At 52.9% G+C, this 23,163-nt stretch overlaps 1 protein-coding gene and 1 pseudogene across 2 annotated transcripts in view; one reads left to right on the top strand and one right to left on the bottom strand.

The window, feature by feature from the left end:
- Positions 1 to 804: 804 nt before the first annotated feature.
- On the top strand, positions 805 to 6,073 carry LOC308438388 (translation machinery-associated protein 7-like; annotated as a pseudogene). The gene is made up of 2 exons: positions 805 to 1,060; positions 5,999 to 6,073. The product of its transcript is annotated as a translation machinery-associated protein 7-like (transcript).
- A 446-nt stretch (positions 6,074 to 6,519) lies between these two features.
- MYH9 (myosin heavy chain 9) overlaps positions 6,520 to 23,163 on the bottom strand; it is a 78,706-nt gene continuing 62,062 nt past the window's right edge. Inside the window, exons 19-41 of the mRNA XM_080939143.1 lie at positions 22,941 to 23,101; positions 22,087 to 22,195; positions 20,966 to 21,097; positions 20,238 to 20,444; positions 19,722 to 19,859; positions 19,066 to 19,189; positions 18,463 to 18,634; positions 16,999 to 17,211; positions 16,326 to 16,470; positions 14,988 to 15,194; positions 14,722 to 14,826; positions 14,424 to 14,576; positions 13,983 to 14,231; positions 12,692 to 12,904; positions 12,370 to 12,582; positions 11,965 to 12,126; positions 11,039 to 11,167; positions 10,014 to 10,102; positions 9,811 to 9,934; positions 9,307 to 9,515; positions 8,775 to 8,883; positions 8,522 to 8,694; positions 6,520 to 7,740 (exon numbers count right to left, since the gene is read on the bottom strand). Coding sequence (XP_080795269.1) covers positions 7,623 to 7,740; positions 8,522 to 8,694; positions 8,775 to 8,883; positions 9,307 to 9,515; positions 9,811 to 9,934; positions 10,014 to 10,102; positions 11,039 to 11,167; positions 11,965 to 12,126; positions 12,370 to 12,582; positions 12,692 to 12,904; positions 13,983 to 14,231; positions 14,424 to 14,576; positions 14,722 to 14,826; positions 14,988 to 15,194; positions 16,326 to 16,470; positions 16,999 to 17,211; positions 18,463 to 18,634; positions 19,066 to 19,189; positions 19,722 to 19,859; positions 20,238 to 20,444; positions 20,966 to 21,097; positions 22,087 to 22,195; positions 22,941 to 23,101 — 3,654 coding nt within the window. The 3' untranslated portion in view covers positions 6,520 to 7,622. The remainder of the gene's footprint in view (positions 7,741 to 8,521; positions 8,695 to 8,774; positions 8,884 to 9,306; positions 9,516 to 9,810; positions 9,935 to 10,013; positions 10,103 to 11,038; positions 11,168 to 11,964; positions 12,127 to 12,369; positions 12,583 to 12,691; positions 12,905 to 13,982; positions 14,232 to 14,423; positions 14,577 to 14,721; positions 14,827 to 14,987; positions 15,195 to 16,325; positions 16,471 to 16,998; positions 17,212 to 18,462; positions 18,635 to 19,065; positions 19,190 to 19,721; positions 19,860 to 20,237; positions 20,445 to 20,965; positions 21,098 to 22,086; positions 22,196 to 22,940; positions 23,102 to 23,163) is intronic.

Here is a 23,163-nt window from a genome sequence, read left to right as displayed (position 1 = left end):
CATCCCCAGTTTTCATACAAGTGTTAGCATGTGAACCCAAACCATTCTGAGCCATGCTCCCCCTTGACTAAGCCTGGATCCCTTAAACAATCCAGCAGGAACTCCTCCTGTTTGAGCGCAGCGTCCCATCTGCAGCAATGCCTGTGCCCTTCAAGGTGCAAGTTCATCAGTGCCCAGGGCTCTCCCAAGGCCCTCCCACTCCTTCCTGCCACTTCCTGTCTCTGTTCCTGTGCTTGCTCTGGGCTGCCCATCTGCCATCCCTAACCACTGAACCGCAGGCCACAGCCAGTCCTTTATGTAGACAGTAGCGCAAAGAGCCTTCTCCTTTAGTAGAACCTTGTCCGCATTTCGGATCACTTCCTCAAGATCTGTCTAGAGGTCTGGCAAAATGTCACAGTAGGAAAGGGTGCTTGTGGCTAAGGCCGAGGAGCAGAGTTCAATCCCAGACCCTCACAGTAGAAAGATGGAGCTCACTCCCACAAGTTTTCCTCTGGCTTACACACACACACACACACACACACACACTCGCACGCACGCACGCGCACACACACACTCACACACACACATTTGAAAATTAAGTCTAGGCTGGTGTGGCAGCACGTGTCTTTAATTGAAGCACTCTGGAAGCAGAGGCACGTGGATCTCCGGAAGTTTAAAGCCAGCCTGGTCGACCGAACACATTGCAGGCTAGCCAGGGCTACACGGTGAGACTCTATTTCTAAAAACAAAAACAAAACAAATAAAAACTAAATAAAAATGAAAAATACTAAAAAAAAAAAAAAAAAGGAAGGGACGGGAGGCGCCATGTCGGGCCGCCAAGGTGGCAAGAGAAGCCCCTGAAACAGCCCAAGAAGCAGGCCAAGGAAATGGACGAGGAAGATAAGACTCTGAAGCAGAAACAAAAGGAGGAACAGAAGAAACTCAGAAGCTAAAAGCCCTGGCCACAGGTGGAATTAAGAAGTCTGGCAAAAGTAAGCTGTTCCTCACATCTGAAGTGATGGTGACCCTCCTCTTCCGTTCCCATTTAAACATCTGGATCCCCTGCTATAGCATCTCTGCCGTAACAAGTAGAATGAAGTGTTATCCTGTAAACATCTGGATTCCCTGCCATAGCATCTCTGCCAGCACATTCCAGCTGTTCTCTAATAGTTAGGATGAACAAAGTGTTATCCCAGAGCCTGTTGTTGTACATTGTAATAAACTTTGGTAGAAACAAAAACAAACAAACAAACAAAAAACCCAAAGTAAATAATGCAAAAAATCAAAATAAAAAATAATAAAATAAAAAGAAACTTCCTAGGCAGAAAGCTGCAAGTAATTCCATCCCACTGGTGTGGTGTGTGTGAGCAAAAGAAAGAATTGTTTCTGATGGTATTTTCTTTCCAGGCACACAAAGGCCTGGCAGAAACAGTGAGAAGCCTGCAAATTACCCCCAAGTCACCAGATAAGATGACAGGGCCTTTACAAGTGTGTCTGTCCCTCTTCTACTGTCACCATCATTTTGTCCTGCCCAGCTCTTCATGCACACTTGGTACACCAAGGCACGTTTGGTTCGGCACTCCACAACAGGGTTAACTACCACAGGGTTCATTTAACCAAGACTTGCCTGGCTCTCCCCACCTCTTTGGAGCTCTGTCAAGGGCAGGACAGAGAACTCCAGTTCCTGCAGGAGCAATAAAGGGGAGAGTTTCTCAATGTCTTCTCAGAAGGTCCATTAAGTCTTTGCTTTTGTGAGATGAGGTCTCCCCTGTTCTGTCATTCTTGTTTTATGTGTGCTACTCCCTCACTCCCCACCCCCAGGCAGAGAAGTTCATATGCAAGGAAAGTCCCAGTCTCCATCCTTTGGCCCCTCAGTAAAGCCTTGCCACTGACCTGGTTCTGTGCTGCAGCCGCGTGCTAATGTGGGCATGGGGGACCTCTTGGCTGGGACCGTTCCAGGAAGGACTGCCCTGCCCTGGCCTGGCCAGCTGCGCAGCCCTGATAGGAGCCCTGTTCTCCCCAGCTAGAGCCTGAGCAAAGTCCTCCCCACCCCTTTGGATGATCTCAGGGCATCCTCAGGGCAGGCAGGGAGGGAGAGAAGACAGCTTGCTCCTTCTAAGGGGTCCTTGATGACCACCCAGGGTCAAGTTGAAGCACCTTTATTCATCCCTCCAGGCATCAAGCCTGCTGCAAGCCCCTCCCTCCCTCCCAACCATCCCCTGATTCTGTCATACACCTTCAAGTCCATCCTGCTTCAGTGACCACCTTCATGTCTTTGCTGTGACTGAGCCTGTGAGACACTTCTGCTCCCTCTGCCCCTTCGTCTCCCCTTCGACCATGGCAGCTGACTTCCCCTGTAGAGACTCCAACTCCATCCCACAGGTGGGCAGTGGCCTCTGGGGGTCATCACCCGAAAACACAGGTTCCTGGTGGGCAGAGTGGAGCTCAACGCTGGCCCGTTTACTCTGAGACTGGAGCACTAAGTGTGATTTTAAAAGCCACACTGGTGGTACAACCCTAGAACCCCAGCACTCCGGAAGCTGAGATGAAAAGGTTTAGAGCCAGAAACTGGGATTTCTAGGGAGACACTGTCTAAAAAAAAAAAAGAAAAGAAAAGAAAGAAAGAAAGAAAAGAAAAAAGAAAAAGAAAAGGCTGTGAGAGTTAGCCTGTACTTCACAGTCAGTCTCTCCCCCCAACGCCCCCCCCCTCTCACACACACACACCCATGTGATCGTAGGATTACAGAGCTGATATGACTTTGGGGATAATGTTTGGCAATGTGTCCCTCTTAGTCCCCACACCTTGTGTCCTTGCCTGTCTAGACACCCAGGACAGCTTCTGCCTCCATCCCCCACATACTGATATCAAGAGTCAGGGGGGGTGTAAGCCTGTGGTCCAGCTGATTAGTCTGGAACCCTTGGCAAATCGCCCCACTACTGGGCCCTCAGTTTCCCCCATAGCACCCGAAACAGAGTTGATGCTCAAACGGAGGATGAGATGAGAGCTCTTTGCGCTGTCTGCGTCTCAGGAGCCAGACTTAATCCCTGCCAGACAACCAGAAGGCGGAGCCAAGATTCAAACTGAAACATTCTGACATGTGACACCCATAATCCCCCTTTTTACTTATAGTTATTTTGAGGTCTTTTTTTTTTCTATAATTTCCCTTCCATCAAGTCTTCCCTCCTTTACCAGAATTTAATATTTGACACTAATATTAGCTCAACAGCCAAACAAAGCTACTTCAAGGTGCAGAACCAGATAAATTCCCATATGAGCAGTGGATAATGATGGGAACCTTCTAATCAGAGCGTGGAATAGATCAGAAAATGGTCTCCTTCCAGCTGCCTGGATGGGACTCACTTGAAGGTTAGAACATAGAGATCTTGAACCCTAGAGACGTCCTGACATCTGAAGAGCTGCTACACAACACCTCCGCTTGACTGGTAGCATCCAAAGAAAGTCTCCCAGGATGTCCACCCTGGCACAGGGACTGACATCTCAGCCTGATCTTTGGCAATGACAGCCACTGGGAAACAACCCTGAGCCTGAGGAGCAAGTCAAACAGAACGCAGCACCATCTAGTGGATAGTGAAGGGATCCGCAGCCAAAGGATCTCACGCCCATTCCAGCACACACTGGAGCAGACAAGCTGAATGCTTCTGTGGATACTCCACTGGCTGCCCCAGAAGGGTCATCCACCTCTCTGAGATTGCAGAAGGGGACAGGGACCTCCCAACTGAGCATTGACGCGGGGCTTCTAAAGTACTTAAACGGTCACTCCAGACTAACCTGCCAGGAATGCACAACACAGGAAAGAAAACATAACCCTCTTTGACAATCCTGCGTGACGTCTGGGAGCGGGAAGGGCAGCCATTGCTCCTAGCCACGGCAGCCTGGGCCACCAGCCTCGTTTAGAGAAGTGTCCTGTCTGCTTGGATGGTAGGCCATGTCTCCAAATGTGTCAGCTTCGGGGTTTAGAGCGAAGTATAAAAATGGCAGGACCTAAATCATCATTACCGGACTTTCCTGATGCCACGCAGATAACGCTGCCCTCGGGTTGATGCACATATAATGGTCAGGAGCATCAGACTCATTGGGCGAGCGAACACGGCAGCTATGGGATTCTTATTTCAAACAGGATGAGTTATCAACCCAAGAGGCTGGAGTTCACCTCAACTGTTGAGCGTTGAGGATGAGGATGGTGCTGGTGAGCTTTAACCAGAGAGAGGATCCAAGTTCAAGTTCAGCAGACTCTCAAAACAGGAGGAAAGAGAGGGTGGGGAGTCACTCCACTAGACAGTTCTGCAGCATGACCACACTCCTCAGTCACTAAAGAGGGTTGGCTGATGTCACCGTCAAGCCACAGCATGGCCTTGAAATTCATAGCGCCTGGCCGTTATAACGGGATGGAGGCTGCAATGGGATCCTGGCAGAGCCTGTAAACCAAGAATCTGGGAACACTTGTGTGGGCCTTAAATCCAATGCCAAGTGTCCTTTTAAGAGACCCACAGAAGGGGCTGACAAGATGGCTCAGTGAGCACAGGTACTTGCTGCCAAGTTTAAAGGTTTAAATTTGATCCCTGGGACTCTGATCCTCCAAGTTGTCCTCTGACCTACAGATGCTTTATGGGTACACACACAGGGGAAGGGGGCTCATGTGTACACACATGTATACACAGAAAGGGGGAGAGGAGAAACAGATTAACTTTTAACATTTTCAGGGCTGAAAACTCAGTAGCTCAGAGTACTTGTCTTACAGAGGGCTGGCGCTCACAAGCATGTGACTCCAGTTCAGGCAGGAGTCTGATGCCCTCTTCTGACCACCAGGTATACACACAGACAAGACATTAATGAATAAAACATCCTTCTTATCCTTAAAAATATTTTAAAGACGGGGAAAGCAAGCCATGTGAACACAAAAGAGCTCCTGGAGTGGGGCTGGTCTAAGCCATGGGATATGTGGACCCAGGACATTCTCCTGAGGATAACTCTCAGCTTTGAACTTGAGAGTAGCTCTCTGTTGTAATCGATCTGGTGTGTGGTAATGCTACAGTAACCTAGGAAAGGCAGAACCAATAGAGGCTGATCTAGGAAGTTTTAGGAAGCCACTCATTTTACTCGGGAGGAAAATGAAGCACCCGTGAAAGTTCAAGCAAAGATGTCCACCTCCATCTTTCAGACTGGACATCTCTGCAGCTCCCACACCTGGCTCTGGGAGCCTGGCATGCACCTGAATCCTCTGGAGGGCTGGTGGCATCCTGGATCCAGATTCTCTGAGGCAACAGGTCTGCAGTAGCCATAAGAATGGATTCTCAGAGGGGAGAGCCATGGCTCAAGTTAAGAGCACTGGCTGCTCTTGCAAGACTCAAGTTCGAGTCTCAGCATCCATGTAGTGGCTCACAGCTGCCTCTAACTCTAGTTTCAGGGATCTGATGCCCTCTTCTGACCTCCATGGAGACCAGAAATGTACACACACACACACACACACACACACACACACACACACACACACGCACGCACGCACCCATGCACGCACACACGTGCATACTACCCTAACTTTGTCAGTTACTGCTACAGCCAGAACAGTTCATACCCCAAAATCTTCCTCACAAGACTTGATAAGAAAAATCAGCACTGCAGTCGGTTACAGCCGAAGGCTGGAGCCCCTTTCTTGCTAAGACGCACAGGGTGGAGGAGATTCTGAGCCCAGTGCTATGAATTAATAGGAATAATGTAGGGTGCAGAGGCACCCTAGGGACAATCAGGTAATGAGAACAGTGAAGATTAGGGGGTGTAAATCTAGCAGGATGCAGGCTGCCCTGAGGGTGTGACCATCAGAACTGAGTCAGACCGAGTCTGTCTCCCAGGCCTTCCAATTTCCCCCCAGCACCGCGTTGGTCTGACACCTTCACCACGGGGCTCCATCCACCACTGCTGACAGCAGTGTTCGGCTGTGCACACTGCGCCCTCCCCAGGCTTCTGCTCACCACCCAACTCCTCCTCACTTTCTGCCTCTAGAACTGCAACATCTCCAGAACCTTCCTCCTAGAGGAGAAAAATGAGCCCAGCCTGGGGAAGGAGATGCCTACCTGAACCAGCCCTGGACCCATGGCTACCCAGCCTCTTAGCCTTCGAGGAGGGAGAAGGCTCTTGATTCTAGGGCTGTGAGCCCCTACCACTGCCCAGGACGTCTTGGAGCCCTCTCAGCCTGCTACCTAAGGAGAGTCAAGTGTGGTCTCTTGTGTCAGCTGACCCAGCCGGCTCCCCCAGGCCTCCTCCTGCTGTGGACAGACACCCAGACACCAGAAAGCAGGACATGGTAGTCTTTATTGTGACGCTCAGTGGAAACATCTGTAAACCAGCTGACTGTAGTGGTGACAGGTGGTGACAGCCGCAACACAAGCTAAGGCACTTGTATTATATTAAAAAAAAAAAAGGGTGCGGGTCCCACTCACTCCTTTGTGACAGCAACTGGGACCTGAATTCAGAGCTTTTCTACCATATGTAGCTTCATGATTTGACTGTTTTTCCTTTTTAAAAAAAAAAAAAAAAAAAAAAAAAAAGCCTTCTTGCCATTAAGGGAATCTAATCACAGCATTTACAAAACAGTGAGGCGCACAGGGGAACTCGGCGACCAGTGTAGACCATTGTGGGGCAGGCTACTCTCTTCTAAACATGGTTCCAGGAGCGAGGCTGTAAAAAACACCCGGAACCAGAGCACTTACTACAAGAAGGAAAAAAAATAAACTTTTTTTTTTTGTCTTTCAAAAGCATCCGTGTGGAAGGCAGACCTGAAGCTGTAGAGTGGGTAGTGCAGCTCAGCCACCCTTGGCCCCAGTCCCAGGAGAGGCACAAGAGCGCACAGTGGGTCCCGGCCCTTGGATATTCTGGCTGCCAGGCCCTGCAAGTCCCTTAACCATTAAATATATTTGGTCCCCTAGAGTGCTGGGAGAAGCCACTGGAAGGCTGTTTGCCTTTCTAGAGTGGCCCTGATGCCCTGTCTGGTTTGCCCCAGTGCCAGGACAGTCTGCCCTCGGCAAGGGAGGGGAGGGGCATTGCACTTGAGATATTTTACAGTCGAAGGAGCAGAGGCACCACTGCTACTCGGAAGGGAGTGGGGGGATTTCCCGAGTGCCCCATGTTCTGCACCCAGCACAGAGACGAAAGCCCCGGACTGCTCCTTCTATACCAGGAAGGGCCCAGGGAAGGGGGCCGTAGGGCAAGTGTGAGGTTACCGTGTGTGATTGCCAAGAGCAGAGGAAGGAGCGGGGAGGAACTGGCAGCAAAGGCGGGGGAAGGTAACACTTCTAGAGGGCCTGAGCTATCAAAACCTTTATCTGAAGAAAAAATAGATTCATAGAAAACTCTTGTGCCACTCCTATGGCGGCCCTTCTTGCCCACTGCCCGTGCTTTCAGGTAAGTGGGGCAAGACCTTGTGGGCCTGAGCCAGCCTGGACTCTTTGGTATCAGATTCTCAAAGGGTATGGAAGACTGACAGGGCTGCAGCAGAGGAAGCCAATGCCTCAGGAAGGCCTGGCAAGAGAGGGTCACGGGCAGAACAGTCTCAAGGCAGGGGTGTGGAGGGCTGGGGGAAGGGATGCGGAGCCGTCTGTCCATCCATCTTGAGTAGCAGGAGAAGTTCCTATTCCGCCGCCTTGGCATCAGCCCCATCTGCTTTCCCATCGACTTCCTCATCTGAGCATTCGCCGGTGCCTTTCCGGACAATTCGGCGGGTCACAACAAATGGCAGGTCCCCACGCCTGTGGGCAGAGGCAGAGGGTCAGTGGGGCTCAAATAAAGAGAAACGGGCAGCCCAGTACATAGATTTCAAAGTGGTCTTTAGAGGGGAAGAGGCCAGGGGTCACTCCTGCCAGAGGAAGTGGACCATCAGAGCAATTGCAAGCCTTTACTACAAAGCACCAGCAGAGGGCGCTGGTGGAAGCAGATGGAGCTGCCTTCTGCACCAGGCACCTGAGCTCAAGCCTCACAAGTGGGCAACGTGAGTCTGCCTAACGCATGTAGGACCCCGAGTTCCATCCCAGCACCACAAAACAAAAACAAGTGGACCCAGAAGTTCGAGGAACAAGTTTTCACAGAGGAGTTGGGGGCCTCCTCTGATCATGTTAAAAAAAAAAACACAGATGAAATTCTCAGGAAAGTCTAATGCTTTAAAAAGCATTGCGGCCTCTGCTTGGAGGGAGACCAGTGACCGCCATTTCAACACAAGAACCAAGCTTTCCTACATGCTGCACGGTGACGCCAGCATTTCTCCCAGGAGTGCAGACTCAGAGCAGGCTCGGGCCAGAAGGCCTCTTACAACCGACTCAAACACCCCAGCACGGGGGCACCAGCAGCAGGTTTGAACATCAGGCAAGACAGACCATTAAGATAGACCAAGAATCTGCAGTTCACTGAGAGCCTAGGTCCCAGAGGAAGACACCCCAAAGGGCCCACTGGGGAGGACGATCTCGGTCATTGCACCCCGAATGTGCTGAGAACTGGGCTGAGTAGGGGGTATTCAGGGGATGGAAGCCGGCTCACCTCAGTTTGTTCTTCAGGGAGCTGACCTCTCGGTTCATAGCATCGGCAGTCTCTGTGGCGTCCTCCAGTTCGCGCTGCAGCTTCCGGCGCGAGGCATTGGCCCGCTGGGCCTCCTCTTCCGCCTCCTCTAGCTGCCGCTTAAGCTGCTTCAGGCGGGTGGATGCCTTGTCGGCCTGCAGAAACAGGCGCCAGGGCCGCCGGTGAGACGCTGAGGGCAGCCCACCCAGAAGCAAGGCGCTGCCCGAGCACAGACCTGGTCCTTGAACTGCTCCGCACTCCTCCGCTCGTCCTCCACTTGCAGCAGCACATCCTTCAGCCTCTTCTCCGTCCTGCGCACCTGCTTGGAGGCCGCCTGGCGCTCCCTGGGCAGGACAGAAATGGTGACTGAGAGGGGGCACTCTCCAGATTACACAGGCAGCAAGATGGCAACTGGAGTGTGGTGGCTAAGGTGTAGTCTTTCCTGGACACTCAGTAGCTGCTGTCTCAGGACGGCACCTGGCCTGACCCATGAGACCCATGAAGAAAGCTCATCTATGGAGAAACTGAGGCTTGGGACCCAGAATGATCCCATTACCTCCAGGTTTCAGTTCTGCTGAACCGGAAAACAACTAGACAGGATCTCTCACTACAAGCAGCCCACAAAGCTCCAAATTCTAGGTGTGAGCTATGGGTTTCCGTTCAAACTCCACCAACTGCTCAGAGCAAATGAAGATGCTTGTGGGGCCTGGAAGACAGAACCGGTTCCTGACCCAACACCGTGCCCTCAGTCTGGGTTGGACACCTACTTGGTCTCGTTGTCCAGCTGTTCCTCCAGCTGTGCAATCTTGGCCTCCAGGGCAGCGATGGAGGCCTTGTATTTGGACTTGACAGCGCTCTCCATCTCCTGCAGCTTGGCCTTGAGCTCCTTGTTCTGGCGTTCCAGCTGCTGCCGCGCGTTCTCGTTCTTCTGTGCATGGCTGCGTTCCAGGTTCAGGTCGGTGTTTATCTGGTCGATCTGCAGAAAGGGAATATGGTGACCTCAAGGAAGGCTGGCTCCTAGCTGCAGGAGCACGCAGGACTCTCCCTTCTCAACCCCTAGGACCAGCAAACGTCTCGGCTCTCTCGGAAGGGGATCTGCCCATGAACAGGTCCCAGAAACTTCCCGAGACTTCAGAGACACAGGCCTTCACGGGGTCAGACACAAGCAGAGCAGCCATCCCACCTCTGCCCGCCATGGCCTGCTTCACCACAAGGAGCTCGGTCAGAGGCTGGAGCCCAGCCAGCAAGGCCGCTGCTGTGCTGGCACTCACCTGCAGGTTGGCCTTCTTCAGCCTGTCGTTGATCAGCTCGGTGTTACCCTGTTCTTCCTCCAGCTCCTCCTCTAGCTGGGCGATGCGGGCCTCAAGTCGCCGCTTCTCCTCCAATGCCAGGGCCCTGGGGAGGACCCGGAGAAGTGAGTGTTTGCACAACTGAGGTCCTCCCAGCTCCCCCGTGCTTCCTCCGTCTGGCTTACCCTTTGCCACTGCTGTTGGCTATCTCATCAGCCAGCTCATCCCGTTCTTGTTGGGCCTGGCGCTTAGCACGCTCAGCGGCTGCCAGTTCCTGTCACAAAGACACCAGAACATGACCCGCTGGGACCAACAGTCTTCAATGTCAGCAGCCCACACACATCCTCTCTGTACCCTTAGCACATTCCTCCGTTCCTCCATACAGCCCTTTCCCAGGAACTCCTCTGGCTCACAGGGTTAAGTCCACCCTAGGGCATGGTTCAGGCATGTGTTTATAAAGCCCCTATGTCTAAGAACTTGGAGTCAAGCCAGGAGCCAGAGCTATAAACAGGAAACACCAAGTCTAACGGGGAGCACGGCGGAGACAAACCTGAGGTGCTGCTCCCTCTGCATTATGGTCAGAGAAGATACTGAGGTTTATGAAGCAGGCTCTGTGCCCACCAAGGGCAGCAGATGGGCTCTGGAAACCTCTAGAGCGCCATGCGTGAGGGAATTATAGAGGAAATCACCCCAGACCCAGCAGAAGAGAAGAGCCATGCCAGGGCACAGGATCCGACTGAGCACGTCAGAAACCAGCGATGGCCCTTTGTGGGAAGTCCACCAGACGTGGAAACACCACTCTACCCCTCCCTACCACGCACTTCATGTGTAACTAAACAGCAGCCCAGGGGGCACCCAGGCCCCGCCTTGCCCTACGCAATTGATAGACTCATAATCCACACGGCGCTGGTTCATGAAATTAACTGGGGCCTCAGGGGTCACAGGTTCGTTCATGTAAGAGGCGGTCTGTTGCCATGTTGAAGGCTGCATCTCATCCTCTTCCCCATTACAGACTTGCACATACAAGAACACACACACCACACCCAAGTGCAGCTAGAGGATAAAGCTCTAGATGGACCCCACTAGTAACTCCCTCCTGGAGGCTGCTCAGTTTCTTTCTGCCCTTCCCTCCCTGCTGACGCCTACTGACAAGGCCCCAGGCTGCCAATTGCTGGCCAGAGTCACGGCCCTGCATCCCCAGCTGGCCCACCTCCTGCAGTTGAATCATCTCGGCCTCCATGCTCTTGAGCTTCTTCTCATTCTCCTTGGCCTGTGCTAGGATCTCCTCCCGGGAGGCGCGTGTGTCATCCAGCTCCCGCATGCAGTCCTTCATCTGGGCCTGTGTAAAGGGGACATCAGCATCACCAACTACTTCCTGCTCTGGGCCTCCACCCCTTAGGGACCACGTCCCAACGCTGACCTGCTCTACGCCTATTCTAACTTCCTATTGGCATGCAGCTGATGCCAGCAGCACCATCCAATGGCAGCCATGACGTACAGTCAGTGACCAGGGGAGACCAGGGAAAAGACAGTATGTATGCTTCCTGCCAGGTAAGGCAACAACAAAGTAGAAATCTCGGTCCCCTCTGTCCCCTGCCTGCTGATCTGAAGATCCTTTTTCCTTTGCAGACAAATCTCAAGATGGTATTCTCACAGGCAGAGTGTGACTCCTGTTACGTGCATCTCTAAAAAAATGCCACAGCAAGCTGGCCTTCTACACCTCACAACCTTGCCCGTGTGACGTTTCATCTTTCCTACTGCTGGTACACTAGGCATGAATAGCCACCCAAGAGTTGTTTTTAATTAATGTTAGTCTCTAATCACTGGTGAGTAAAAACTGCCCCCCAAGCATGTGCCTCAAGCTCAGAGCCACTTCTCAGAGCCATCAGCTTAGACCAGCCATCACTGAACACTCTGGTACCTGGTCTCTTCTTGAAACCTGAGTTTAAGTGGCCACCATCCCTGACTCTGCCTGTCCAGCTACCTTCTTCCTGGTTTAATGTACTCAGTCCCCTCTTGTTACTGTGTCCCTTGGGCCTGAGTATCACATGTGAGGCAGGTTAGGGGCTCCCAGACAGGCTCACGGTGGGGCAGGCCCTGCCTCCCAGCCTCCCCCAGCCTTCATCTGTGCCTCACCTGCAGCTTCCGCAGCTGTTTGATGGCCTCCTCCCGGTTCTTGTTGGCTGTGTCGATGTGTGCCTCCAGGTCCTTCAGATCCATCTCTAGTTTCTTCCGTGCCGCCATGGCCATGGAGCGTTGCTTCCTCTCATCCTCCAGCTCTGCCTCCATCTCCCGAACCTGAGGAACACCGGCAGCTCAAAAGGCGGGGCTCATGCATAGCGCTCACTGCCAAGCGCTGAGTTCAGATGAGCTCAGGAAAGTTCTAGGGTATCCGTGGGGCCACCAGGGACAAAGTACAAAGTGAGTCACTGAGCCCTAAGACAGAGGACTGAGAAAGGAGGCAGCGGAAGACGGTCCAGGAGACCCTCCGAGGCCCAGGGGTTGCAGAGAGAGACAGATCAGTGAGAAAGCCACACACACCTGTCTGACCAGCTGCTTCTTCTTCTCCTCGCTCTGCTCGTCCCTGCCCTGAAGATCCCGCTCAAACTGGGCCTTCATGGCCTGCAGGTTCACCTCCAGACGGAGCTTGGCATCCTCAGTGGCCTGCAGCTCATCCTCCAGCTCCTCCAGCTGGGTCTTCATCTCCTCTACCTGCTGCTCCAAGGCCCTCTTGGACTTCTCCAGCTCATGGACCTAGCAGAGCGCCCAAGTTAGTTAAAGACACAGACAGCGAGAGGCCCTGAGCTCAGACCGCACACCCGGGCTCCCCTGAACCCAGGACGCCAGCCCAGCCAGCACTCACACTCTTGCCCACGTCATCCTTGGAGCTCATGAGATCCTCCATCTCCGTGCGGAACTGCTTGTTGAGCCGCTCCAGCTCTGCCTTCTGCTCCATGGCCTCCTCAAGCGCCCGGGCCAGTGATAGTGCCTTTGTCTCCTTCTCGCGGGCCTCAGCCTCAGCTCGGTCACGCTCCTCGGCATACTTGGCCGAGATGGTCTTCTCCTCGGCTAGGAGCTGGGGAAAGAAGTCTTACTATGAGGCCGAGACTGAAGAGCACTGGTGCCCTACAGCCAGACCCACACCAACAGGCCCAAGGCTGCTACCAGGCTCACTGGCTCCCAGGGTGTCACCCAGCAATTTGCTGGCTCCCAGAGAGAACAAGGACTCTTCTAGCACTGTACTTTGATCTCTGCTTAAATTTTAAAGATTTTCATCTGTGGGTGCACAAATACGCATACACAGATGTGCACGTACACATATATGTGCATGTGCGGTGCGAGAAGCCTGGAGAGTGAGTTAGACTCCATAGAGGAATGGAGCTCAGGTCCTCTAGAAGAGCAGTAACATCTCTGAACAGCTGAATATCTGCAGTCTCTCTGCTTGACTCTCTCATTTATGTTACCCAATGAGGATGCCCAGACTCTTGAAAAGATGTGTTTAAAAGCTTAAACCCCATGCGTGGTCCTTCTCCAACGATGGCTGCGCCCACTGTGCCTGTTCTGTGTGGGCCCACTATTCCTCGCCTTCCTCGTCTCTCTGCCCACTTTCCATCTCCACAGACTGGGCCTCTCATAAAGAACATGACTTGGCGGTTGTAGACTGTGCGGCCTCTCGCAGCAGCCACTCAGCTCTGCCACGTGCCCCGCTAAGAGCCAGCGGCACCATGCAAGTGAGTGTGGCTATGTACAAAGAAACGTTACCTGGAAAAACATGGGCCAGATGGCTCTGCAGATAAATGACAGAAGATGGACCTGTGCAAGCTGTCCTCTGACCTAAGGACGTGCACTGTGGCACATGCACACACACTAAATAACTAAGTGTAAAATAGGGTTTTAAATCGGTGTGGGGACTGGGTCTGTCTACCACGTGTTGACCAGGATGTTTTATTCTATTACTCCATCTGGCCCGAGTATCCGCAGCCCCATGGGGGAAGAAGGACTGGCCATCTCTAAAACCTGCTCCGAAATCCTCTTCTGGTTACTTTCTCCCTGGGCCCCTCACAAAGCTGCAGACTGGGGGCCTGGCTGTGCCCACCCCACTGCTCTGCTGAGGGGAGGGGAGAGGACATAAGGAGGTGGCAGGGAGGCCACACCTGGTCAAATTTCTTCTGCTTCTTTTCCAGGTTGGAGACACTCTGCCGCTGGTGGTCCAGGTCGACCAGTAGGTCGTCCAGCTCCTGCTGCAGCCGAGTCTTGGTCTTCTCCAACTTATCGTAGGCTGCCACCTTCTCCTCAAGCCGCTGGCTCAGGCCTTCCAGGTCCTTCTGAAGCTTCCGCTTCGCCTCCTCTGCGGTCTCCAGGCACCCTACACCATCCTCCATCTTCTTCTTCATGTCGGTCACCTGGGAGGGACAAGGAAGTGAAGCAAACACCCACACTGGCACCCAGTTTGAACGCACCATTCTCCAGGACAGCCTAGGAGGAGCCTGATGCACCATAAAGGGGACCAAGGGGTCAACCCAGTTTCGGACAGTCTTCAATCTCCTCCCTCTTCCCAGGAGGACCACACCTGAGCGTGGAGGGAGGGACCACACCTGGGCGTGGAGGGTGGCGATCTGCTTCTCCAAGTTGCGCTTGGCCTCCTCCTCCTCCTCCAGCTGCTCTCGGAAGGAGTTCTTCTCATCCTCCATCTGCTTGAGCTTGGTGCTCAGGCTCAGCTTCTGCCGGTTTTCCTCCTGGAGCAGCTCCTACTCAAGAAGGCAGAGGGGTTGCTCAGGAGGTGCAGGAGCACCCCAAACCCGACAGAGGATGAGGAAAGGGTGTGTTATCAGATCTGTCTGCAAGCTAGGAGCATGGGTGTGGCAGCTAAGGCTCTTGGGGCAGTGTCCTCACCTGTGTGTCCTGAAGCTGGGACTCCAGTGCAGAGAAGTCCTTTGTAAGCTTGCTGGACTTGCTGTCTGACTGGTTAAGGAGACCAGTCACACTGTCCAGTTCAACCTGGGTAGGGAAGAGAGGCAATGACTGTGGGTGCTCAGAACTGCTCCTGCAAAGCTGGACCACTCTTGAGCCGAACCATGGGGTTCTGGTTGAGAAGCCAGAATGAAGAAACACACGTATGAGGCAGCACACCCCTAGCCTGGGTCCAGCAGAAGCCTCACCTGCAGCTTGGTGACCTTGTCAGCCAGCTCGGTCCGTACACGCTCTCCCTCGCTGAACTTGACCTGCAGTTCCTGCAGCTGCGCCTCCACCTTCTTGCGCTTGTGCTCCGAGTCGCCCTTGCCCTGCAGCAAGGCCTTCACCTCATTGGCCAGCTCTCCCCGCTCATTCTCCAGGGTCTGCTTCGCCTTCTCAAGGGTCGCTTTTACCTGGAGGAGGCAAGGGTGTAGTGAGGACCTGGTGTTTGGTATGTATGTGCCTGGGCTTTCTAAAGTTGTTTAAGATGTGAGGACTCTGGGTCCAAGGACTCAAGAGCCTGGGCTAAAGAGCCTAGGTGACACTTTTCTCGGATCCTAAGGGTAGGTATGAAAGAACACTACAATCCTTCCCTCTCTGAATGGAGGGACATTCTAGTATATGAAGTTTCATGGGTCATCTGTAGGGATTTTACATTCATAATACAAGGAAAACTGCTCCTAGACTTGATATGCGATGTTCAAAGCAATAACATGACATCCTTCCAAAACCTATGAAGGTGTCAGGTGAGGTGGTTTGTGCCTTCAGTCCTAGCACTCGGGAAGCAAAGGCAGGTGGATCCCTGTGAGCTCAAGGCCAACCTGGTCTATGTAGTAGGTTCTAGAATAGCCAAGGTTACACAGTGAAACCCTATCTCAAAAACAAAACTAAGAAAGTGCAGCTCATCAAAGCCCAGTCCAGACAGCACTGAGTACGTTTCACAAGGTCAAGGGTCACAGGTCATAGAGTCCTGGGCCAGTGCAAAGGCATACTGGGTAAAAAGACTAAAAAATCTGATCAATCGCACAGTACTGGTGGAGGTGGGGTGAGGTGTGCTTCTGAATGTTCTAGACTGCCACACAGAAGGCACTGTCTAGCCGCCGACAGGAACATGTGCTGGAGGCCAAAGAGACAGAATTTGTTCAGAAGGAGCTGCCAGCTACCAACTGTCTGGATGGACATCAGGGTTTCCCAGTTAGATGCCAGCCGAATGTTTGCTGGAGTGTGTAAGGAAGGACTCAGGAGAAACCACTGGGGCCCGCTGAGGCTCAGGGTGAAGGTCATGGCAGTTCCTTGAGGTCAGGTTAATAGAACATTAACTGTTCAGATGCTTGACAGTATGATCAATTCAACCTCAGACAATCAAAAGACAAAGCAGCCACCATCCTTTACTGGCAGAAAAACTGAGGCATGGCGGAAATTATTTGCCCATGTCATTCTGACGAAGCTGGGGCCCAGCGTCAGGTGGGAAGCGGCACCTGCTCTGCTCTCGGCCCATCTGGGCCTTCTCCAGACACAGCCCGCCTCTCCCAGAGTTCCCATACCCGCTTAGTCTGCTCCAACTGTTCAGCCAGCTCCTCCACCGCTTGTGAGTGCTTCTGCCTCATCTCCTGGATCTGGGCCTCATGGGTCTTGGCCTCATCCTCAAGAGTCTTCTTCAGGATGCTCACTTCCTGCTCACGTTTCGACCTGGACAGAAAACACCACGAGACTCAAAGCAACATACCTAGATTGTCTCTTGTCTCATCTCCGACTGTGGAGGCCTAAAGGGCAACATCTCTCTCTCTCTCTCTCTCTCTCTCTCTCTCTCTCTCTCTCTCTCTCTCTCTCTCTCTCTCTCCCCCCCTCCCTCCCTCCTCGTATTTTAAGACAAGTTCTTATGTAGTCCATGCTGGCTTTAAACTAACTTTGTAGCCAAGCATGACCTGAACTCCTGACCTTTGTGCCTCATTTCCCCAGTGCTGGATGACAGGTGTGTGCCACACCCAGACTCCCACAGATCCCTACCACTGGCCTCCCTCCCTGGTCATCGTCCATCCTCAGGCCCCATCTACCATGCACACTGCGGACTTCTCACTCAGCCCTGTGCTCCATTCCGTCCCACTATGTTCTGCCACGGACTCCACTCAGTGAAGAAGCTGCTGAGGACCGAGCAGCACACAAGCTCCCTGGTCCATTCAGTCGGGCCTCCCCAGCTGCACCATCTCCCTGCGGCACCTCAGCTCCTGCTGGGCAGCTGTGGAGTCCAGCGTGTCCTCCAGCTCCGTCTTCAGTGCCTCCAGCTCTTCTCCAAGATCGCGTTTCTGCTTCTCTGCTTTATTCCTGGAGGCTCGCTCAGACTCCAGGTCTTCCTGGAGCTCAGAGATCTGAGTTTCCAGTTCTCGAATCTTCTTCAGGGCCATATTCTTCTGAGCTGCTTCTTCTTCCACTCTGCCAAAGAGACCAGCGATACCAGTGTGAGGCCGCTCTCACCACCTAGCAACAGCAGTGTGCAGAAGAGCCTGAGGAAGTGCAGCCAGAGCACCATGTGGCAGGCAGGGACTGAGGATCAACCCTAGCAAAGCTGAGCCACCCAGGATGTTCAGAGCAATACCATGTGGAGCTGCGAGAGACGGCTCAGTGGTTTAGAAGAGCACTGGCTGCTCTTCCAGAGGACCCGAGTTCAATTCCCAGGAACCACATGGTGGCTCACAACTGCCTCTAACTCCAGTTCCAGGAGCTCTGAGGCCTTCTTCTAGCTCCCAAGGGGACAGACACACACATAAAAAGTTTTAAAATGGAAAGGCTGTCCAGAGACTGCCCCACCTGGGGATCCATCCCATATGCAGCCACCAAACCCAGTCACTATTGCGGATACCAAGAAATGCTGGATATGGATGTCTCCTGAGAGGCTCTGCCAGAGCCTTACTGATACAACAACCGAAGAACACACATGGGGGACCCATGTCTCCAGCCACATATATAGCAGAGGATGGCATTGTCTGGCATCAGTAAGAGGAGAAACCTTGGTCCTGTGAAGGCTCGTTTCCCCAGTGTAGGGGCATGCCAGGGTGTTGAGATGGGAGTGGAGGCGGGGCATCCTCATAGAAGAAGGAGAAGGAGGGATGGGAGGGGGAGGAACTGGGAAAGGGGATAACATCTGAAATGTAAAGACATAAACTATCCAATAAAAAAAACTAAATGTATATTAAAAAGAAATACCAATTAAGAACTAGACAACAGAATTATTTCATTTCCTTAAGACTGCCTTAAATACATAAAAATTCAAATGTTTACTGGAAAGATACAAAGAAATAAACCAGCATAGGTCAGGTGGATGTGTGTGCTATGAATATACATCACTCAGCTGTTAAAAGTCAGCTGGGACCACGGTATCATGATAGTGGCAGACAGAGGGAGGGAAGGGCTGTACATGTGGGGGCGGGGCATGTGTAAAAAATGTCAACTTTCTGGTCAATCCTGCTGTAAACCACAGAATAGGAAGGGAGGGAGGATACAGAGAATGGCTGTAGATAGCTTTTGTGACGACTAAACACTCCGGAACACACTGTGTATGGATCAGAAGTATCCTGTCATGGGCTCTGAGACGAAAGCAAAGAGCATGCTCACAGCTTACTGCAGCACCAAGAACAGGACGGGAAGCCACTGCACATGCGACACCGGCTAGGGACAGAGCCTCACCTGGCCAGGGCAGCCTGCAACTCCTCCTCCTTCTTTGCCAGCTGCATCTTGAGCTCTGCGATCTGCGCCTGGAGCTCGGCAATCTGGTCGCTGAGGTCTGTGGAGTCTCCCTCCAGCTTGCGGCGGGTCTTCTCCAGCTCCTGCCTTTGCTTCTCCTCCCTACGGAGGCGCTCTGCCGGGAAGGGACAGAGTCTTAATTAATGACTTGTATAGAACCAAACACTGTGCACTCGTAGGGCACATGGGCATGCCCACTTCCAACTCTGAGATGCAGAGCCCCGTAAGCCACCAAGGCCTGTGTCCCCATGGCAACACAGCACCTGGAGTTTGTGTCGCCTTCCTTCTCCCTTCACAGCTGTCAAAAGTTCAACAGTTTCTAAAATGGCTGTGCCTAGCACATGCCATATCAAAGCCCCACGCTTATCACTCCTCACACAGGCAACCATCCATGCAGCAATGGGTCTGCAGTCGACTCCCAGGAGAGACAGATAGTGTCCCAAAAGCCTGATGGCCTTGCTTAAGGTGATGCCCCACCCTGGGCGAGCCTGGCTGGCCTAGGAGGGGCACATGGGTGGACAGGACAATCATGCCAGCGAGCCTCACCTTCCAGGTCGGTGATCATTGCCTCGTGCTTGTTCTTGAGCTTGGCCAGGCTCTTGGACTTCTCCTCCTCTTCCATGAGGTTGGTAGTGAATTCAGCCACTCTATCCTCCAGAAGCTTCTTCTCCTGCAAGTGGAGGAGGAGTGTCAGAGTTTAGGGTGGGCTGAGCACAGACTTTAGCTCTCCTAAAGGAAATGGATGGATCAAGGGTAAGGCAGGGCCTGAAAGACTTGGCCAAGTTCATAAGGATTTACTGATTCAAAGAGGTGACTGGTAGGTCACTCACTAACCTGAGACTTCTGGGTAAATACATATCCTTAGACACTACAAATGTAGGAATCCAAGACCTCAGGGGTCAGGTTAAGAAAGACTTCTTGGTGTCAACTAGCTTAGGAAAGGACAAGGTCCCACCCCTAACCCTATTAAGAGGCTGCCATCTGGTGTTTCCTCAATCCTGAAAGCTGGTACAGACCTTCACCAAGGAGAAATGGCAAGCCTCTGCCCCAGCCTCCTTGTTCATGAGAAAACCCTTTTGTACATGGTACTGGTACCCAGAGGCCTTGTGTGCCCTGGCACTGCAGGTGAACGGGCAGGTAGGCATGTCTTGGCCTCGCACTGCCCTACCTTATCCATGACTGCATGGAACACCAGGCCCCACCTTGGCCAGTTTGCAGTTTTGGTCCTCCAAGATGATCTGGTCCTCCTCCAGTTTCTTCAGCTTGGCCTCGGTGGTCACCTTCTCAAGCTGCAGCTTCTGCCGGGCACTCTCCTCCTCCTCTAGCTGCTCCTCCAGTTCCTAAACGAAGAGGAGATGTGAGAAGGGCAGGAGACACACACACTCAAGCCACACACTCACACATACACACACACACGTCTGGCCCCTACTCAGCAAACCTGCATGAGAACTGGGGCACATGACTGACATAGCATCACACTGTTCTCAGGGTTGCTTGAGCCAACATGCCACAGAGAGTCCCGTGCTGAGGCTGATGGAGGAAGGACCACAGAGAGAACTAGGTGGCCTTGATGTTCAATAAGGCTCATGGAGATGTGAGACGCCCAGGTGGACATGACAACTGAATCTGTGCACCTATCTTATGGCACTGGCTGGTTGCGCACAGCTGCCCCACTCACAGCCCCCAGCCCCGCCCCGCCCGGCAGGTGTGGATGGTACCTGGATGTTCTGCTGCATCTTTTTCTTCTCTGCCTGCAGGTACTGGCAGCGCTCCTCCTCCTCCTCCACCCTGGCCTCCAGGTCGTGGCAGATCTCCTCCAGCTCCTGCTTCTTCGCTGTCAGACGGGCTCGGAGCTCCTCAGCCTCGGCGCACAGCTCTGTTTCTGCCTGCAGCTGCTCCTGAAGCTGCAACTTCTCTGCCATCAGCTGCAAAAAACATGTACAAAGACTAAGTTCCCTGCGGCCTCCTCACGGTCCAGATAAGAAATGTCCCCCCAAGGCAGGCACAAAAGGCTTGGTTGCCAGTGGCTGGCACTGTCACCTGATGAGAATTTTAGAAGTGGGGTCATGGTGCATGCCCTTATAGGGAATGTTGAGGCCCTGTCTCCTTCTTTCCCTCTGCTTTCTTGGCACAAAGAAGTGAGTCACTCTGCTCCACCACACGCAGTCACGGCATTCCACCTCAGCAGGGGCCAGTGACCACAGGCCCAATCGCTTCATCCCCTTTTAGTTACTTATCTAGGTGCACTGTCTCGGCAACAGAGAGCTGGTGTGTACCCCTCAAGCAGCTCCAGGGTGGGTGCACATGGCTCAGGCTCACAGCTGACTACTGCTCTCCCACTGGACTGCAAATGTTTTCTAAGCTGCAAACCAGCCGGCCTGCCAGCGGCCAGGAGGGGGCAGCACCGAGAGCAGCTGGGATGGCAGGGTGGAGACCTACACCTTACCTGAGACTGCATAGTCTCCATCTCGGTCAGCCTGTTCTCTGCAGCCAGATGCTTCTCTCGAACCTTTGTCAGTTCCGCCTCCTTGGCTAACAGCTCATCTTCTTGCCTTATTGAGTTCAGAAGGGGCTTGACCTGGGAGAGAAGACAGAGGCAGAGTTAAGGCAGTGCCCACTCTAGAGGCTCCCTCGCCTCTGGAATGTAGGCTCTGGAGATGAGAGGCAACCAGACCTGCTATCTGGGGAGGGGGTACAAGCTTCCTAGAAGTCAGCCTGGTACAACATGCTATAGGCCTCTGACTCACTTAATTGCGCTGCAAAGAAACCATGTCTAATGTGCATGGGATGTCCCTGACAGCACTGTTTAAAGAAACCATGTCTACATGTGCATAGGATGTCCCTGACAGCACTGTTTAAAGAAACCATGTCTACATGTGCTTGGGATGTCCCTGACAGCACTGTTTATAGGCTCAGGACTCAGGAATGTTCCATCTACCCTTTAGGGAGTAGTTCCTAAAAAACGGATGTGGGTAGGAATTCTAAATACAACGTGCAAAATACAGGACTATGTACACAAGTCAGAGCTTGGCTACGTAGGAGGGCACACAGTTTACACAGCTGAGACTTACTGCAAGTGAGAATAAATACAGAAGCATGGCACTGGTTCAGAGGGAAGGGCCCGTGACTGAAGTGTTATGATCTTCCCAATGCTCTTTGGCATTTAACATCCGTTATACATTATAAACTGAAACTGACAAACAAGTTGCAAAGGAATCTTTTTCACCAGGATCTATGTAGTCTAGCTGTCCTAATTCACTATGTAGACACAGACAGCCACCTGCCTCTGCCTCCTGAGGGCTGAGATTAAAGCGTATGCCACCATGCCCAACTTGCAAACGGCACTTTTAAAGATGGGGTACACAGTAGAAGTTTTGAGCAGCTAGCTGCCATGGAGCACCAGAGGCTAGTGTCTCTGACATGGGGACAATGTAGACAAGGCAAGCCCTTACCTACTCTGGATACTCTGGACAGGACCAGTAGGCTATGGAGCTACAGGAAAGGCTTGCGATGTGGGCAGCGAGCCCAGCACAGCGGGAGGAGGCTGAGTTGCCCATGAGAACCCACCTTGGTGAAGAGCCTCCACCACTGCCAGTTGCGCAGCCTGAGGTACGCAGCACAGTTCCTCTGTAGGACCTTCATGGCGGTCAGCTGCTGCTGCCTCTTGGCAAAGGCCCTGGAGATGAAAGGCACAGTCAGCAACTCAGGGACGAGGAAAGCACACACAAACAACCCGAATCACTGAACACACAATGACAAGGGCTCAGGTCATTCAGCCACTGCCCTCCACAGAGGTATTCTCAGACATAAAGGACCTACAAGAACCAGTGACCGACCCCCATCCAGTGCAAGATCTAACTGTGACCTTAGTCAGGATTGCCATCTGTGCCCAGGGCACTTGGGCTTAGGCTCTTCAGCACTGCTGCCTCCCTGCCTGAGCTGCTGGTGGTGCGCAGCGTCAGCAGCCGATGTGCTGCACAAGTGGGTGGCAAGGCGTTGGCGGAAGGGCTCCCTTTCTCCAACACAAGCTCATGCTCATTTTCAGGGCTCGGGGCTCACACTGGGACTGTCCTGGAACATGTCTGCCTACTGCAGCAGGGGAATCTCAACATGCTGATCTTACATTCTGAGCTCCGGATGCTTCCATGGAACATGACACAGACAGGCCTGGGTGTCATCCCCGTATGGTAAAAGGTGTGAATTAAACTAAACAGACACTTGGGACAGTCAAAACTCAGTTGGCCGACTCCCATATGGCCCTCTAGACTCCTTTGTAAATACCCACTGACAAGAGAAATCCAGGAGGCAGAGGGGCCAGACAGATTCTGCGAGGCTCCAGAGGCCTTCAACCACGGCTGAATACTGTCCTCAACAGTAGGAACACAAGTGAGGGGAGTGAGGTAAGGGTCCCTGCAACTTACTTCCTGGCCAGGTAGCCCCTGCAGCAGGCCTGGAAGCCAATGATGACATCGGTGATCTTCAGGTCCCGCTCTTCCTCCAGGTGGGCTAGGACTCCTGCCCGAAAGAACACTTTGCTCTGGCCGATGCGGTACAGGTTGCTGTCCAGCTCCAAGGCTTTGATCTAGAGGGAGGAAACATTTCACTGACTGTGCCACTCTGCACGCCGAGAGAAATGGCCAGGAC

The sequence above is a fragment of the Micromys minutus genome (assembly GCF_963924665.1).
Source record: "Micromys minutus genome assembly, chromosome: 27".
NCBI classification, from domain to species: Eukaryota; Metazoa; Chordata; class Mammalia; order Rodentia; family Muridae; genus Micromys; species Micromys minutus.
This window is presented reverse-complemented; position numbering and strand designations above follow the sequence as displayed.